At 31.0% G+C, this 18,508-nt stretch overlaps 1 protein-coding gene across 1 annotated transcript; it reads right to left on the minus strand.

Moving 5' to 3' along the window:
• Window positions 1–3,005: 3,005 nt before the first annotated feature.
• LOC126775901 (protein obstructor-E-like) lies at window positions 3,006–10,314 on the minus strand. The gene is made up of 5 exons (XM_050498070.1): window positions 10,143–10,314; window positions 6,284–6,478; window positions 4,637–4,840; window positions 3,345–3,558; window positions 3,006–3,130 (listed from the first exon to the last, which is right to left on the minus strand). Exons 1-5 carry the CDS (start codon window positions 10,183–10,185, stop codon window positions 3,073–3,075), a joined length of 714 nt encoding a protein of 237 aa, XP_050354027.1. The 5' UTR covers window positions 10,186–10,314; the 3' UTR covers window positions 3,006–3,072.
• Window positions 10,315–18,508: the final 8,194 nt, after the last annotated feature.

The following is an 18,508-nucleotide window of genomic DNA, read 5'->3' on the forward strand; positions in this document are numbered from 1 at the left end:
TAATACAATGCAACATTAAGTTATGTTAATTTAATAAGAGATAAAAATACATTCTTTATATATTTTTAATGAGCAAAAATATTAACGATTTAAATACAAAGCTTACATAGTGTAAGAATTAGGTTATATGTTACCTATACGTAACATTTCAGTAAACAAAAGGCTGTCGAGAGTTTTGAAAGTTTATTGTCTTTGACACATATACATATTAATAACTGCATAATAGGCTCTATAAAAAGTATCCTCGCCCTGTTTATGTTATGACTAATTTATTTTTAATAGATATATCCAGTTATGACGTCATAATTCACACTTCATATCTAACACATCGTGAAACAATGCGTAAGAAATATATAGTGATATAAATACATACTGATTATTATTTTCCCTTTTTTTGTTGTACGACGTCATTGTCGTCTCTGCTCTCCCTCAGCCCCGACGCCCGTGGCTTAAAAGATAGGGTGTAATCCTGGGGCCATGGATGCGTGAGGGGTCTCGTGTGTCTTTTTTGAGACGGCCCTTAAGAGGACGGCAGCCGAGACGGCGCAGTGCTGCAGTACACATAAGCGAGGAGTGCGGGGTGGGGGGGTAGATTACTTTCGCCCTTGAGGAGAGCCCCGCCGAGGCACGAGAGGGGCTCTGCAGAGTCGTTACATCAACGCGATCCCACGGCCTCTCCAGTTCGTACCGTGGACAGTGGTTTTAGGGCAAGAATCACACATAGCTCGGTTTCCACCTGTCGGTCTCATCATGCGAGAGTGTCATACCTCAGAAGGACGCGGAATGGCGTGAAAAAAGTAGATCAGGGAAAAATCATCAGCGCTAAGTGCACTTTCGAAGAGTTCTCTGTATCCGGGTAACTCATGTGACGCCCCCAAAGAGACAGATTGGGTACCACTGGCTTTAGTAGGTATACCAGCGCACTTGGCGATAGCGATTCATATCCACTCCTCCATTTAATGTAGGGGAAAGGTGGTTTTTTACCGAGATAAAAAACGCTTAACATTAATATATTAATTTTTATAATACATTATTTTAGTGAAATAATAAATACAATTACAGGTGAGAACATTGAGAAAGCTTTTTCTCATTATTTAAGTGTATTAAAATCAAAAAGTAGGCCCTACCAAGCAATTTCCCACAAAGAAAATTACAGCTTATTACAATTTGGGAATAGTTTTGGGATGCCTCAGACTAAGTACCAGTATTTAAAAAAAGTCGGCCACTTAGCAAATTGTAATAATATAGCCGTCAGGTTTCTTTTAAGCAAGCGTGCTACACCCTAGACCGTGTCAATGCTTAAGATCAGGCAAGTCAACGGTTAAACGCTTGCCTACTAAGTGTAGAAAAAAGTCTGTTTAACAGGTCTGTAAGGTACTATCGACATTTAATTAAACGAAAATTAAAATATACTATTGTCGAATAGGCTTTTAAAAACACTTTATCATATTATTTTAGAATATAAATGTAATTGTAAAGCTTACATTATCTTTATAAAAGACATTTTAAATGTATCGCCATAGTACTAATTTACTGGTGATGGCTTTGTGCAAGCTCGTGTGGGTGGGTACCACCCACTCATCAGATATTCTACCGCAAAACAGCAGTACTTGGTATTGTTGTGTTCCGGTTTGAAGGGAAGTGTAATTACAGGCATAAGAGACATAACATCTTAGTTCCCAAGGTTGGTGGCACATTGGCGATGTAAGCAATGGATAACATTTCTTACAATGCCAATGTAACCATCAGGCCCATATGCTCGTCCGCCTACCTATACTATAAAAAATATATATTAATACTATTTAGATTAATCGTACATATTTATTGGAAATGTATCACTTTGAATAAAATAAGTCTTATATATTATAGTTTGTATGACTATAAATGTTGTGAACAACCTTACTTTACTTTGCCTTTTAAATCGAGATGTACCTATTAAGATAGCATTTAATTCCTGCCTTGACACTTGGCCATAGTGTGTCGCGATCAATCGCAATGCTAAGGTCTATATACCACTTTTATGCATTAAACAGAAATAGGAATGGAAGATGAAAAGAAATAGGATAAATCATATATAAAATAAATCTGCATTACTGTATATAAAGATTAAAAAACACCGTCATGTTTGTGATGAAACATATTTTGCGGAAGTAAATTATGTACTCATACATATGTATATATCTTGGCATTGGATGAGCGTGATTAATTTAGTTGCAAATCTTTTTCAACTTTCAATTGCCTTAAACGACGACATCTCTTAACCTTTAAGAACTCGTTAAGTTTTACGATAACTAGTTATCGTCCCAATCGTATGTTTCATTTTAACTATAAATCATTTTATTTTAAAACATACGATCAGTGTGACTTAGCAAACACGATATACTGATAGTAAAATAATAGATAGTTAAAAATATCTGCATAACTTGCAATTTATAAGAATGTTCGACTAACGATGTATGATGATGCTACATTAATTATGACATGTCAGAGAGGTGTTATTGCAATTGAATTGAAAATAATTTAATTAACCGTATATCCTTTAATTTAATAAGGTAGTTCGTTAATCGAATTGTTAGCTATTTACTGCTCTAATTATTTTAACTTCATAATTAATTGACAATCCAATATTTCTAAATATGAAAATAATTTACTACTTAAAAACTGAGGATTGCAAATTTGATATCTCAAGGGTGAGTTAACGTTCAGGTCAATGAAGTAATTTGTAATTTTTCAATGTTATGAAAAAGTGGATATATATATTTTTAATTACATTCTTGATTACTTTTTTAGACATATAGTCTAAAAAAAGTATAAGATTTATAAAATGATATTTTTTATAATTATTTAAATAATTATATTCTACTCAAAAATCGTGACAAATATAGTTTTTCAAAAATATAATTTCAATATAACGATCATAATTAGATATATCTATTTAAAAATCATTTTATTTTCTGTTTTATTATTGTTCAGGTTATCTTAAGGTATGAAATAAAATACGCTTGTTGTTTTAAATCTTAAAGTATATTAACTTATCAAGTCTTAGGTGTAACTTATATATTTATCACTAGCTTAGGATCTCGCCTTAGGAGCTGGCGCGGCGTCTTCAGAGTCCTTGTACCAGTCCTCGCTGTAAGAAAATTATTTAAATATATTTTAGAATACTTAAAACCAGGAAATATCAGGAAAACAATTTCGAATTCGTAATGAAATGGTCAAAGATATTATACATTTAAGTTCCATGTACGTAATGAAAATACTGCGATATTGCGGGTAGTAATTGAGTAAAAATTTACATTTATTTATCATTAAAATGTCAACGTTTAAAATTGTATGTTACTTACCATCCACGGACATTCTCAGGTGCGTCACATTTCTGGCTCTCCTCATTGTAAACCTCTCCGACTTGGCAACCAAGGTCACGAGGCTCAACGCCGTTCAAGCATACGTAGAAACGTTGGCAGTCATTGGGGTGCGGGAATTTGGGATGGGCGACCGCCTGACCTTGAGGGTCAGCCACTTGATCCTTGGGGCACTCAAAACCATCCTTGGTCTTTTCTGCAATGAATAATGTTAATCTGTTTAGTTAGCTTACTTACTTATAATAAATATATAGTTTTTAAATTTTAATTTAATATTGTTTATGGCAAAAATATCTTATAAATAACATATAAATAACAAAGGAATATTCAGCTCTAAATAAAAATAATATTTTAATATTAAATTCAAATATGATATTGCATTGGAATCGGTTATAAAATATATAACGTTATATATTTAATTACTAATTATACATTCATATTGAAATAGGGCAATCTTAATAAAAGGTCGCGAAAGATATAAATAGGGGATCATTCAGATGTATTAAAACAGTGAATGCAACTTATAGAAGGGCACGTTGAACAGCCTCACAGCTGTGTATGATTACGTGGCAACGCATTTATATCAGCTCCGAGCTCTGTGCCAGTGACCGCCTAAGTGAGAGGCTAGGTAATCGACATGAATGCTCGTGGAGACTAATGGCTGGTATTGTGTCAATTTGTTTACAGATACTAAAGCTTGGTGCAATGACTGGCTGTATTAGTCATTGTTACAGAAATGTAATAAATGATTCATTTATATGATTATAATTTATGGGCAAGATATTCATTGTGATAAATAGATAGAGATAAATTAAAATGTTACAATATATTTTCATTAAAGAAATATATTGTAACATTTTAATTTATCTACGCCTTATAGAGTAACAAAAAGTTACACTATATTTTTTAATATATCTCGGTATCATGATAATTTATACACAGATTGCTTTTCATACTCTCTGGTATCAAGAATTGTGAAAATCTGTCTTCAAAGCCAAAGTGCAATAAGTCTTGCAAAAATTTTTAAAGTATTATCTTAGTCTCTGTATATATTTATGACGATTCTAGAAAATGATCTAAGATTGAACCATCATACTTCTCTCAGAAAAAAAAGTTGACATTCGAAATCGCTATAGTGAATTATTACTTTAATAATATATGCCATAGATAAATAGAATATAAGGGCTATTGAATATCATCTATATTAGTATACAAATTAATTTTAACAATAATTCATTTCTTAAAAATATGTGTAACTAAAGTTATGTACTTACTTTCCTGGGCGATACATCCTTGTCTGCCAGCAGAATCGGGCCACACACATGTACCGGAGTACTCATCGAAATGCAGACCAGCGGTACACTTGACCTCGATAGCATCACCTTCAATACAGTTGTAGAAGATGTTGCAGACGGAGGGGTCAGGGTGGGCGAAGAAACCGTTACGACGTGGGCACTGGCTGTTGGCCTTGGGGGGTTCTGGTGAGAGAAATAGAATATAGTAGATATAGTTGTATGTTTTTGGTTTAATTTGAGTGCCTGTAGAAAAAATTATAAAATCACTTTAATAATTACTTATTAAAGTAGATATAATGTGATTTATGATAGTACTGTGAGATATTGCAAAAAGAAACCAAGGCAAGCGGTCGAAACGACTTTTGAAATCAAATTATTAATAAAAGTGTAAGAGTTGCATCATCTTTGAGTCGACATAACTTCAACACTAGAAATGGGGATAAAAGCATTAATAAATATCGTAAACCTTGAAATCGTACTGGTTGCGACGTTGAGGTCATATTCTAGGTAACCATTTAAAAGTTCAGGAAGTAACAAATAAGTTTTCATTTCTAGATATCAAGAATTTCGAACGTCGATCACTATTTTTACATTGTTCCGTTCTCGACCAATTCGCCTTGATCCAACAAGTTGATTTGTCCGTTATTGAATTCCTTTCACGTCCCATTAAAATGCCTACAGACGTACAATATCTACAAGGACCATACTTATACTTAAGTAAGACGACTTATTTATACTTAAATGTTATAGGAAAGGTAAATTACATGCTTTTCAAACAAGTCACGCGCACTTGACTGCGGAATTCCATGCAAATATATCTTTAAAAAAACTACTAAGAAGTACTATTCATCTGTAAATAGAATCATGATACTGGTTGATCATGAAAATAATTAAACAAATAAGGCTGTTTTATTGTCATATAATTCACTTTTATAAAAGTCTAGCGAGAATGTTTTGCAACGTACGCTTGATATTGCATGCTGTTTGTATTTTTTTGTTATCAATTATTTGATACGACTCAGGTTTCACTTTTTGTTCTCAGATAACATAATGCCAATAATCTTCTCGTACATAAAGCTAATGTATGGGCTTTATGTAAATTGGTTTAGCAGTTTTTTTATTTATGCATTACAAAAAAAAACATCTGCTTATTTATAAGTATACATAGATAAAATATGGCGTGTTGAATAAAAGCGACATTCTAAATTATGTTCATGTAAATATTACATGACAATCACGACTCTGATTGATCTAGAAAATCATCAGGGTGTGACCTAGGTGGTCAAAGGTGGACAGGACACTTTCATTTCTGGCACGGTTGCGTTGAATGACCTCCAGGTAATGACTGTACTCCACATACAAGCATTACACAGACACATAAAAGTCCTATGGTATTGATTTTGAATCAATTAATTGATATTGGACACTTAGGTATGTTAAATTATTATGTATCCATTTGTATAATATTAAGAAGAATATTTCTTTCTCTTTTTTCATTGCATATTAAATAAAATTTTTGATTATGTGAATAGAAAAAAAGCTGTTAGACCATATTTTGTTTCCTTTGTAAAAATACTATACAATTTGATCTTAATTTTCCAATAGAATATTTATTTAAATACTTACGAAGTTCGGTCCTGTCACCGCAATCTACATTGAAGGGTTGGTCGCACTTGTTGATCTTCCTGATGGTAGGGTCGAACACAAGACCGTCGGGGCACAATTTGGTGGTGGCGACACCATCAACACATTCGTAGAACTTGTCGCACTGCCTATCATCCTCATATTGGCCATCTTTGTTCGGGCATTTAAATTGGCCGCCTGTGACAAAAAAAAGAGATATAGATTTTTTGAAAAATTAAATTAAGTCTAAAATTAATTCATGAATAAAAATAGCAGTTCACTGATAATAATACAAGCTGAAAAAAAATTATCAGACATAGTGAAAGCTGAATTAATCAAGCCAAGAATCAGACCGACAGTGTTCTGATACTCTAAAGACCGAACGGCTGTTTTTTATCTTACATAACAACGAAACATTGTATAATCATCGCTTAGCGTCAACAAACAATATTGCCCACTTGCTCTTACGCGTGCTTTGGCAATAGTTAATTGTTCATCACGTAAAGGTGACTTCAGACTTGTAAATGTGTGAAGAAGTTGCATGTCTATTATTACAATTTCACATCGATAAAAAACATGAATACCTGTCATGTATTACAGCTATCATCATATGTTTCGCAAATGATTTAGTAAACTAAAAATGGAATTCATTAGCCTAAAAATATGAATACGTGGAATTGCACGCGTGCATTGAAAAATTTCATGCTTAAATGTAAAATAAAAAAAAAATGTTCAATGCGAAAGCGTCTATAAAATTTTCATAATCAATATTTTATTTGACGCGGAAGTATCATAGAAGTGTGATCATATAAACTGTTTTAACATTTGACATTTTCACTAAATAGCACATTTACTGCTAATTTATGGGTTTGAATTACTATCGGTCAAGGCTGTGGCGAAAACTCAAGATTACATAAAACATTTTAGATTAAAATCGGAATTTTTATTTGTTTTGACACATATCCACTATACAGGTCAGTTAGTTGAATTTCAATCTTATCACGGACAGGCTAAGCCGGTTATTGCTTAAAATATTCTCACAGTAATGATTACTTATGTTAATGATTATGGTACATCCGAAGCTTATTCTAATTTATAGTTGACTGGTAACCTTTTGAAATATCAATTTAATTATTACGCAAGTTTTTTATACTATTCTGATCTAAGAATATATGATGCGTCCTACATATGTCTCCGTTTTAAAAATACTATACGGCCGAAAATCTTTATTTGGAAAAAAAACTTTACCAATGAAAATTTACCAATTTTATTTTATGCAAATTTTTGATAAGGTAAAGAAACCCTTCGAATGATATAGGTTTCATTTCCCTACTTTTGTAATAAATATTTATAATGACATACATATTTATACTTATGTATGACATTTTCGGCGTTCGCGAATTAGTATAAAGAATTAAATGTGCTTAAATACAGAAGATATTCTTGCTAAGCTTATATTTAAAAAAAAACAGTCATAATGATTGTGTCCACGTGGGTTCAATATGCTGGGTTTCGAATTAACGCCCGCGCAACCTATTGCAACTTAGCGTAAGCAGTGACGCAACGTATTGAGAAGTGAAAGCGAAGGCTTGCGACACGAGGTGCATCGCTCGGATGCATCAAGGGTCGTGCTGTGACCCGAATCTTGCTAGTGAACTATCAACTTTATATCAAATGCTTACGATTGGATATTAAGCAATCGTTGAAAATTTGAGATAAACTGTCTCTATGTTTTTCTTAAATGATTTTTATTTTAGTTACCTAGTATATCTGAGTCCAGCCAAGTTCACCACAAAGCTCTAATAATTCGTTGTTATTGTTGTTGTCGGTTTTGGTAGTATATAATTATTTTTAATTTGCCTACATAATTTATAACACACATGTCGGTGATAAAATATTAAGATTACTTTTAATTTCTCAAGTGATTTATTAATTTCGGGTAAAAATTAACGCAATATGTTATTCAAAGTCACGTCAACATCTCAGTTGCTGACCGGTATACGCAAATAAATGTCAAGTTTTAATGATATCCTTGAACGACTTCTTCAAAGTTTTATTTTACATATATTAAATAATTATATAGCGTTATGTTAATTATCACTAAATTATAACTCGTATAAGGAAAAATTGTATAACACAAAAATAAATAAATATGGATTTACAAATCGTTCAATTATGTAAATCAATAGTAAAATAGCCGGTACAAGATCAGTAATTGAAATTTTAATTTAAATCCACCAACAACCCGCATTTGAGCAGCGTAGTGGAATAAGCTCTAAGCCCTCTCCTTAAAAAGAGAATAAATCTTAGCGTTGAGCTAGAGGGAATTTTACTTTTTTTAACGCAAGTTGGAAGCTGTCTGTTTGTATGACTGCGTGTGTAATACGCGAATATTGCACAGTATTTCGTGAATCAGTTTATATGTTTAGTGTTATTTACTAAAAATCGTAACTAAATTAAAATAAGAACTAAACAAAATTTTGTTTAGCTACTTATATAAAATGATAATTATATTTTATATTTAAATTATATTTGTTACATAAGCTATTCATCATTATAGCTATTAATATATATTTTAATGACTCGGCTTTTACTGAACATTTTTTTTTCTATTAGTATCTTTGGGTACATAATATTGGAACCCTAATATTTTATACACGTGTAGTTATATGTACGTGTAGGTTATAGTAAAAAAATTGTTAACATAAAAAGGAAAAGTAATGCAGAATTCTTCTCATGTAGTTGATTAAATATATGATTTTAAATTACATAGTATTATACCACATTTGCCTTGGAATAATATAATATTAATTTGTGTTGAACGGGTTTTATGTACGACACTTTTACACTAACCGTAAAAGCTACCGTTTCCGAAACACTTATGTAAAGCGGTTACATTGCAAAAGTCACTATCTACCATTTGCGTAAATTTTATATGGCATAACTCGCAACTCGTAGTAATTCGTAATTTCTGCTATATTACTATGGAGTAATTTGTAACTATGGTACAATCGAAGGTCAATATCGAATTTCCGCAAACGCATTCAAGAGTGAAATCTAACTAGATCAAAATACATATAAATAGCTATACTTATGATACCTTTTTCTTGTTTGATATAACAATTTTTATTCATTGCTTTTTATCTTGTTCGAATTTCAAATATATGTGTTTAAAATCCACAAATTCTGTATTGTAAAATGCTGCTTGTTCGAAGAGAAACAATATGCAATACTATTACTACATTACGACTCGTTATGAATACCAAATAAAGAACTTGGTATAACGGAAAAAATGCCGCTAGGAAGTGTATAAATTTTGTCTGAACGTGAAAAGTTTATAGAACAGTCAAGCCAAATTAAAGCACACATAAGTAGCTATGATCGTTGCAAGTAAAATGATATATTTTAATTAGTATTTTGTAGACTCTGTACATAAAAGTTCACAAAAGTTTGGACATTTTATATTGAGTAATTTTGAATGCATATGGTTGAAGAAGTTAATAAATGATAACTATAGTTTTTTATATAATTTTCTTATAAGACGACCTATTCGTAGTTTTAATCAATCTTAAGCATTATTGCGTTTTTTTAAATATTTGAGAGTTTGTTTTTGAAATTCAAAATTCTTGAGACAAAATTTTCCTCTTTTATTTTAATCATTTTAAAAATGTTGAATTATACTGTCAGCGTTATTATAGAGTACAATCTATTATGTATAATTAAATGAATTAATGCTACGACTACATATGTTCAAGGACACTTTCTAAAATATTTTGATTTATTAGTCTAAACATATTTAATAACTTTAATTATAAAGCGTAAATAATAAAGTTAAAGCATATATATTAATATATAGACTTACTCGCAAGGGCGGCGACTGCTGCCAACACGATGAACACTTTCATGATGACCTTTTGATTACGGTATTAAAATATATTTAAAAATACAATGACTAGATAGCGGTCCGACCCCTCTGACGACCCTGGTGCGACTGACAAATGCAAGCGTCGCGCGCGCTTTTTCTTCACCTGACCTGCGTATGCGACTAAAACCGGTACGAAGACTTAGGCGTAATTTAACAAATTATTTTATAAGTGAAACAATACTAAGCTCCGTGGCTGCTAAGCAATCTAATCAGCTGATGTCTTCATCTAAAAGTGACATTCCTGGGGATACACTCAATATCGTAACCACTAACTGTGACAATCGAACAAGCATAAAGAACGGAACATAATCCTGTAGGGATACTGTAGTATTACCATTTAAGTTACAGATATTTAGTATTTTCGTATGCAAAGCATAGTTTATAAAATAACAATGAAAAGATTCCCGTATGAACCTTAAACTACTTCGACATATATGTATTTAACTGTGCATTCTAAAAACTCAGACAGTCTACGCCATGTCGTGCATAATAAATCGGCCAGCTTGCTTGAAAATATTTTTTCCAACGAAGCGCGTTGAACGCGTGGACCAGCGTCTACCATTCACTTTGACAGGTTTCTTAAATTTAGGTCCATGAAATTCAACATTCAAGTAGTTTGGGGCCAAGCGTATATATTTTTCTGGTTTTTTTATATCTATACATAATAAATGAACTACGATACAATCTAGTAATTAACATATATATAGGGGAATATTATAAGTCTGTCGTGTGTATGTTATAAGTATATCTGAATGTTGCTTTAAGTAATTTTAAGCTTTTGGTTTAAATTAAATTGCAAGTAAATGTCATTTGTTACGTAGATCAAATTAATTATTACCTTTGCCTATACTTCTACTATAGTAGCTATGTAAAAATTAGGTACTATAAATAAGGAATAATATTATTTAAGTTGTAACTGTTTCTTCATCGTCATTTGTCGTATTTGCAAATACATATATCAATTCAATGTAATTTCATAAAGTCATATCTTAATAAATAAATTTAACACATACAATCATAACTTGCGTTTTATAAAAGCAAAAACTTAGAAATTTCACGTAAGTATTTGCTAAAGTTCAACGGGTACTCACATAGACATAATGATTGCCAAATCGACCTTTGCGATGCTGGCGCCCGGAACCAATGATAAAGATTCGCATAACATTATCAAACGAAGATGATTACACATGCACACCTACATTCTGAACGAACGCTAGATTTGTCAGGCATGTAGGTAGGATTAATAATTCAATGATGAAAAATCAATTAAGAGCTTTTGAGATCAATTGAGAAATGTGTTCACTGCAATGACAAAAGTAATATATTATAATACTAATGACAAAATGATTACTGTTTTAATATTTTGACAAATAGATAGTAGTAGGTCATAGGAAAATACAAGATATTATCGTGGTACAGGAATTTACCAGTGGTAATGTATTAAGCAAAATTTGATACTCTCAGAGGATCCTGAAGTTGAAATATTCAATTTAAAAAAATTAACTTCCCTTGCAATTTATTTTGAAGGTCCGTCTTCCGGAAGTCCAGCTCGATTCCAGCAGTTAACACAGCTTCGCCTTATATGTAAATATATATCTTACCTAAGTTGTTTATACTATGCTCTGCATATATATTGAAAATATCTTATGTATATAAGGCTCACAAGTATTGATTCTTGAGGGTACCCCATACCAATTGACGGTCTGGGAGATCTTTTTTCGTCGACCCTCTAAATTATATCTATTATATACGTATATCTAATAAAAAATCGATAGCACATTCACTAATTTCATAGTAATTTTCATAAATTAATTTTGTACTAAATCAAAGAAAAATCAATTGAAAAAAAGTGTTACTTTTTTTATTAAACTTAATTTTTAAAAAATCTATTCGATTTATCACAGAATAATGTATAGATTAATTATCTTCATATATCCAAATTGTTTTCTATGAAGCAAATTCTTAAATTGTGTCTGAGATTGGCCCAAATTTATTGATGTCTGAAGAACTACGAGATTCAAATTTCTTTCTGTTTGACTTGCTCAGGAAATATATCAAGTTAAACAGAATCAGCGTTTTTTTAAATATTTAATGATTGAATTATGAATCTAACCTTTAGTGCTTTTTATCATTGGCGTTCACAATTAAAGCTTGCACTACATTTTCTTTAATGATTTTAGCCGTTAGAATCGCAACCGTTAGAAAATATATAATTGACTTAGTTACCGAAACTGGAATCTAAGCAAATATTTTTTGAAAAAACTGAGACAATTTCCTTATCTTTTTTTAAAACAATATTATCAAAAGTCAAAGATTATTCGCTAAATTATTTAATTCTTTATTTACTGTTTTGGAAGATAATTTCATTGAATCCGGTTCTAATTTATTCAAATAACATGTTATATAATACGATATATTGAGGCTCTCATCGAAAGATAACTGTATGAGAGATCAGCCACAATATTACTTATAAACTTCTCTATACGACTTGAGGTCAAAGGATCTTCTGACTTTAAAAAAATGAAAGTTAATGATGCTAGTTTTCCACTTTTAATTGATTTATTTATTATACAGTATTTTGTGATATATAATTGAAAAATATGAATATGTATGTATGTATTATTACATGTTGCATTGGAATCTTTCATTCTAAGGCCTCTGCCTCGAATTTTGCGGGCAGCGGCGCGGCGGCGGCGGCGGCGCGGCAGCGGGGCGGGCAACGCATACCTGTTCTCCAAACTAGCGGGCAGATCGCGCGGCACTATAGCGGTGTAGTGTTGTGTTCGTGGTTGTGTTGTCGAGATATTTGTTTTTATTCGCGAACGAAATGTCTGAAAAACGGCGACATCTTTTTGATTCAAATTTATTCCTAACGCTCGATTTATTGTGGGCAAAAGAAGAAGTGGATCCCTACTATAGGGCAAGGAAAATAAATGGCGAGTTTTATCGAAATTATGAAGAACAGAGACAAAATCCCGACAAATTCTACGACTAATAATTGGTTAATTATTCTTCTATTTTTATGGTTCACATCTTTGCTGTTCCATATGGGTGTCCTCTCAAAGATTGCCGAAATAATTAGCTCTTGCACGTCCGAAGACATTTTGATACGTCACAAAAAAAATGTACAACACTATACCTACAATGCAGACGCGCAACGCGGGCGGTCACCGCTTCACTGGAGTGCACCGCTCGTTGCCCGCCCCCGCGCCGCTCCTGCACCGCTGTATTCGAGGGCCGGTCCATTTGATTATACGCGTAAGATCCTGCCGCTCCCGCGCCGCCGCCGCCGCCGCCCCGCTGCCCGCGAGATTCGAGGCAGAGGCCTAATAGATTCTAAGAACAAACTTACGAGCTTCCGCTTTATCGTCTTATAAATATATATATTATATACGCTATATCATCAAATAATAATGATGGTAGTCCTCCAGACCGATTTCTGCCACGTCGGCCAATCTCAAAAGAGATTAGCCAACAGCGCAGGACATATTATAGTGTACAAGTGTGTGTGAAAACACAGTTGCACAACAACGGAAAGCACCGAGGCACAGGAGTGTACATACTTCCAACTTCCAAACTTCGGGTTGCTATTGAGAATTTTCAACAGAAAAACTATTATTTTATTAATTTTTATTGGCCCAAACTGGCTTGATTTGAACCCGGGACATCCGGGTCTGCGGCCTTACATCAGATGTGATACATAGTGGCTAGCCACTAGACCAAATAATAGTTATGTAACAAAAACATTTTTTATGACATGACTATTATTTGAATTAATATAAAGTATTTTTTTTAGATAAATAAAATATTAATTATATATAAAAAAATACCTTATAATAAGACCACATTATTAAGAATCTCGAGACCTACAAAATAAATGATCTGCGTCATGCCTAATTTACATAATTCATTACCCAGTATTAGATAACCTTGGTGCAAATATTTGTTTCTTATACCAAATTATATCTTTATGTAGTTTGCAGCTTGAAAAAGGGAAACTTAACTCGTTCTTGGCTTGCTGGTCTAGGGTTAGCTTAGAATGTTGCAGATTCCTTTACATAATTCTGGATTCAAGCAACGAGTAAGTAAGTGAGGACCAATAGAAATTTCTGGTGTTATCTTTCTTTCTAAATTTTCTCAGAAGTAATTCATAGTTAAGATAGACTTATATTTAAGAGAGAGAGGATAGAGAGTCTTATATATCTGTGTTTTCAGACAAAGTTGTATAGTATATCTGTATTCTATGGACTAGTCCTAAGGATTTGTCTCCGTGGTTGAAATTCTGTCAGAAGATTAAATGATATCTACAAAATAAAATATCAGGAAACCAAGACGACTATCATAGTTTATTTGCAATTTTATTCGGAATATTTCGATTTACGTGTGAGAAAAAAATGGCAATTTTTTATAAAGTAATTTGTTTTTAAGACGAAGAGATATATAAAGTAATTTATAAAATACATAAATTCTTACATACATATACAATTTAATAATATATTCACACGTATGTTTTAAGACATTCGATAGAGAGCAGTTTAGATAGTTTTTGAGTGAAAGGCTTTGTAACTAGAAATCCATTAGGTGGTGTGTTTAGTGGTATACTAAACTAATCGCCTGTCATTAATATAAAACAATATATTTCGTATATTTATGAAAAATAATATGAAATGAAAAAAAAAATATTATGCCAAAAACTTATCGTTTATTTATCTTAACTTATTTGATATTTTTTCATTTAATAGAACGTAGTTATTGTGTCCAGTAATGTGTAATGTCTATTCCACACCATTTGACAGTGTTTTTTTTTAATATAAGCTTTTTGTTCTCATTAAAATAATACGGTAGTAGTTTGATGTACAAAAAAGGCATTATATATATGTACATATCTTTGTGTTTTTTAACAAAATAAAAAAATAAAAACATTTTTAACTTTTAATAAACTACAAAAGTATACGGTACTTTTACAATTTTTAATAAATATAATATAAATTGTGTGGCGAATAATATGTATGAATTATCTTTATTAGAAAATAAACTTATATTTGTCACTTAAATTGTTGAACAGAATGTACTTATCTAATAGCGTACGTCGAGCCAGCTATCGTGATAACGATAGACCAGTTATAGATATAAAACTAGTTCACGTGACATTGTTCCTTCGACTCGCAGCTGAATATTGACTAATATTGAATGTGGGTCATACCCATAGATCAGTCTAGTATCAAAAATAAAAATATGAGCAAATAATATTTTATAATTCATAGAACTTTAAACCATTTAGTTAATTTACTACTTTAATGTTATGTGCATGTGCTAAAACCGTGGTCGTATCCTCGCTCGTTAGACTACAATAATATAAAACGATTAGGTAACAATATAGGATATATATAATGTATTTTATATGTATTAAAATATCATCTACTATTACTCTGTTTTTATTCGCCTTGTCATCATTTTTTTTAAAAAAAAAAAAACATTTTTATTCTGTAACGAAATGTAACTTTACAATACGATTGAAACTAATAAGAAAAACTAGTTTTCTATTTCCCTTCATCATTTATTACTTAAAATCAAACATAATAATGAATTATACCACGTAACAAAAGGCGATTTATAATGTATAACTTCGAGGCGTTCAGATTCAATGAAAACGAAAAAGAAAAAATAATACGTTTTTATACAACTTGCCTAAATTAAAAAGCATATGGATTGATTTACATCAAATTCTTAAGACATTTTTTTAAAGGAAAACTATACTAAAAATTACTTTAATAATAAAACAAAATCACATTTTTAATATGTATTTTTGTCTTACAATAATATTTAATAATATTCCAAATTAATTTTTTTAATTATCCTTATCAATCCCTTATACGCGATAGCTACTTTTTTTTTTAAACTTAGGTAATCTCTTTGTAAACATAAATTAATCGAAATTTCAACAGAGCGTAAAAGAGTGACACAGTACAATACAATATTATATACATTCTCCGTAATATTATATTTCACAATATATATAGAGACAGATTGTTATTACGTTATAAAACAAAACTTAAGCAAAAATAATTAAAGGACATAAAAAAACTTCATAATAGTTGTGAGGCTATGACCAATGTGTAAATGTTGCAGCTAACACACAACTATCATTTTTACCGGTTATGTAGCTGGATGATAGATCACAGACAATGTTGTCAATTCTACAATATCTACTTTCACTGCTTGAATTTAACAAAAGGAAATAAATTAACACCAAGATTTCCGCATGCTTTTACAATAAATTAAATTGCCAAAGGCTTAAAACATTTGGGTTTTAAATAAAATTAAAAATAATACATAGGTATTATGCCAGTATTTTGTAATTGCAGGTTTTTAAAAGTATCGGCTTCCGCTTGTGCATATATTAAGAGAATACCTTTGAACGAATTTGATTGAAATTATCGTACAAGTTCATACATTAGTTAAGCCTAAGCAATATTTTATGACTAGATTACTTTAAATACTTTACGTGGTGGTAAGGTTTTAGTTAGTACTTTTGTGTTCCGGCTTCAAGGGTAAGTTAGAAGCCAGTGTAAAAACAGGCATAAAGGATGTAACAACTTAGTTCCCAAGCTTGTTGGCGCATGGTTAATATCCCGTACAGTGCCAACTTCTATGAGCGGTGGTGAAAGAATTAACAAGAATAATCATATTTGCATAATCAATACATTTAATGAAAATATAAACAATATATTATGAATGAAGCATATTATTTTATATATACTGGAAACAAAGTATACTATGAAACAAAACCAAAATAATTTATACTATTTTACTTTTTCAAGGACGTTCAAGATTAATTTTAATTTAAGGATAATACCGGTCCAGAATGTAGATTTCTACCTAGCAGAATCTCCACTCAACACAATATGGAGTTTACTTATCTAACGATGTGTTCCGACATCGCCGAGTAGTAACATGATATAATAATACACAAATTAAACACTACTAAGTCAATTACGGTCCAATAGCTTTTATTACAAAATTCGATAAATAAGTTAATTACATAGGTAATTAAATTAACTTTATTATTGAATTATAAAATATACAAAAAAACCTTAAATAATGTGTAATTATTTTTATTTTATGAAATGATACGTTATAACTCAATTTTCTTAGTAAATCAATGCGGATACGTGGTCAGTTTTTTCTGGAATGCTTCCATTCACTTATTCTTAGTTGCATTGCTTTTATATTTATTTAGTTTTATATTTACATGTAGGTATATAAAATTTATTTATAGAAAAATTAAATTAGATAAGTCCTCTTTGTTCTTTTTATTTAACACAATTGAAGAATAATGGCCCGATTCTTGGCGTTACCTTCGTTCGTTTTTCAAATAATATTTAAAAAAATATGATTGTAAAAAAATAACTACTTACTTAACACAGCATTACAATAAACAACATTTGCTGGGACAATTAATAAATAATTTAAGTAACGTAAACGATGCAAAAAGTTTTCAAGCTTGAAGAGCCTTTGTAACACATGGAAGTAAAAAAACATATTAAACATTATTTCAAAAGTCTTCCAACGCGTTTCTTAATTCTTAATTTCTTAATTCACAAAGTAAATAAATTTAAAAAAAAAATGTAGATTTAAATTTATAAGGACACGATATAATAATATTCTGCATTGAATATTTGCGATAGGTACCTAGGCATTTTGTATGTATTTTTTTATTTAGTAAGAATAGAGATAAGATAGATAATAACTAGTATAAATTAAAAAAAAAAACATTATCAGCTAAACTATTCAGCTCATATTTCTAAGATAAACAAAAAACACTATAAAATCATTTAATTCTAATTATTATGGAAACGAACAGTTCTTACAAACAAAACAAAGTAAAAAAAAAGTAAAAATAAATCCTTATTACTTGTTATTACATACGATTTTGTAATAGAAACGTATTATTTAGCTTGCTATGTTTGCCAGTTTGTTTAGATCAAATCTTGCAAGATGAATTAGCTCTTCCTCCTATCAATCCGATGACACCCTCGAAGTCATATTACGAATTCGTCGAAACTTACTTAAATGCTGAATCCGTCAGCGACACCTAGAGAGTAATATAAGCAACATTAAATATTATTTAAAACTGCTTAGGAGCGTCATCTAGCGTGTAGATTAAAAACTATTATAAAAGCACTATGTAAATTAGACAAATGTAGGTATCCTCACGATGTTTTCCTTCACCGTCAAGTACGAGATGAATTATAAACACAAATTACACATAAAAATACAGTGGTGCTTACCCGGGCTTGAAC

Source organism: Nymphalis io, chromosome 2 (genome assembly GCF_905147045.1).
Source record: "Nymphalis io chromosome 2, ilAglIoxx1.1, whole genome shotgun sequence".
Taxonomy (NCBI): Eukaryota; Metazoa; Arthropoda; class Insecta; order Lepidoptera; family Nymphalidae; genus Nymphalis; species Nymphalis io.

What these genes read in the sequence shown, in the direction of transcription:
- LOC126775901 (XM_050498070.1), bottom strand. Translation starts at nt 10,185, where the DNA reads ATGAAAGTGTTCATCGTGTTGGCAGCAGTCGCCGCCCTTGCGA. An exon ending in AGCAGTCGCCGCCCTTGCGA is followed by an intron (nt 6,479 to 10,142) that starts GTAAGTCTATAT and finishes TTTTTGTCACAG; the next exon opens with GCGGCCAATTTAAATGCCCG. An exon ending in CCTGAGAATGTCCGTGGATG is followed by an intron (nt 3,131 to 3,344) that starts GTAAGTAACATA and finishes ATTTTCTTACAG; the next exon opens with CGAGGACTGGTACAAGGACT.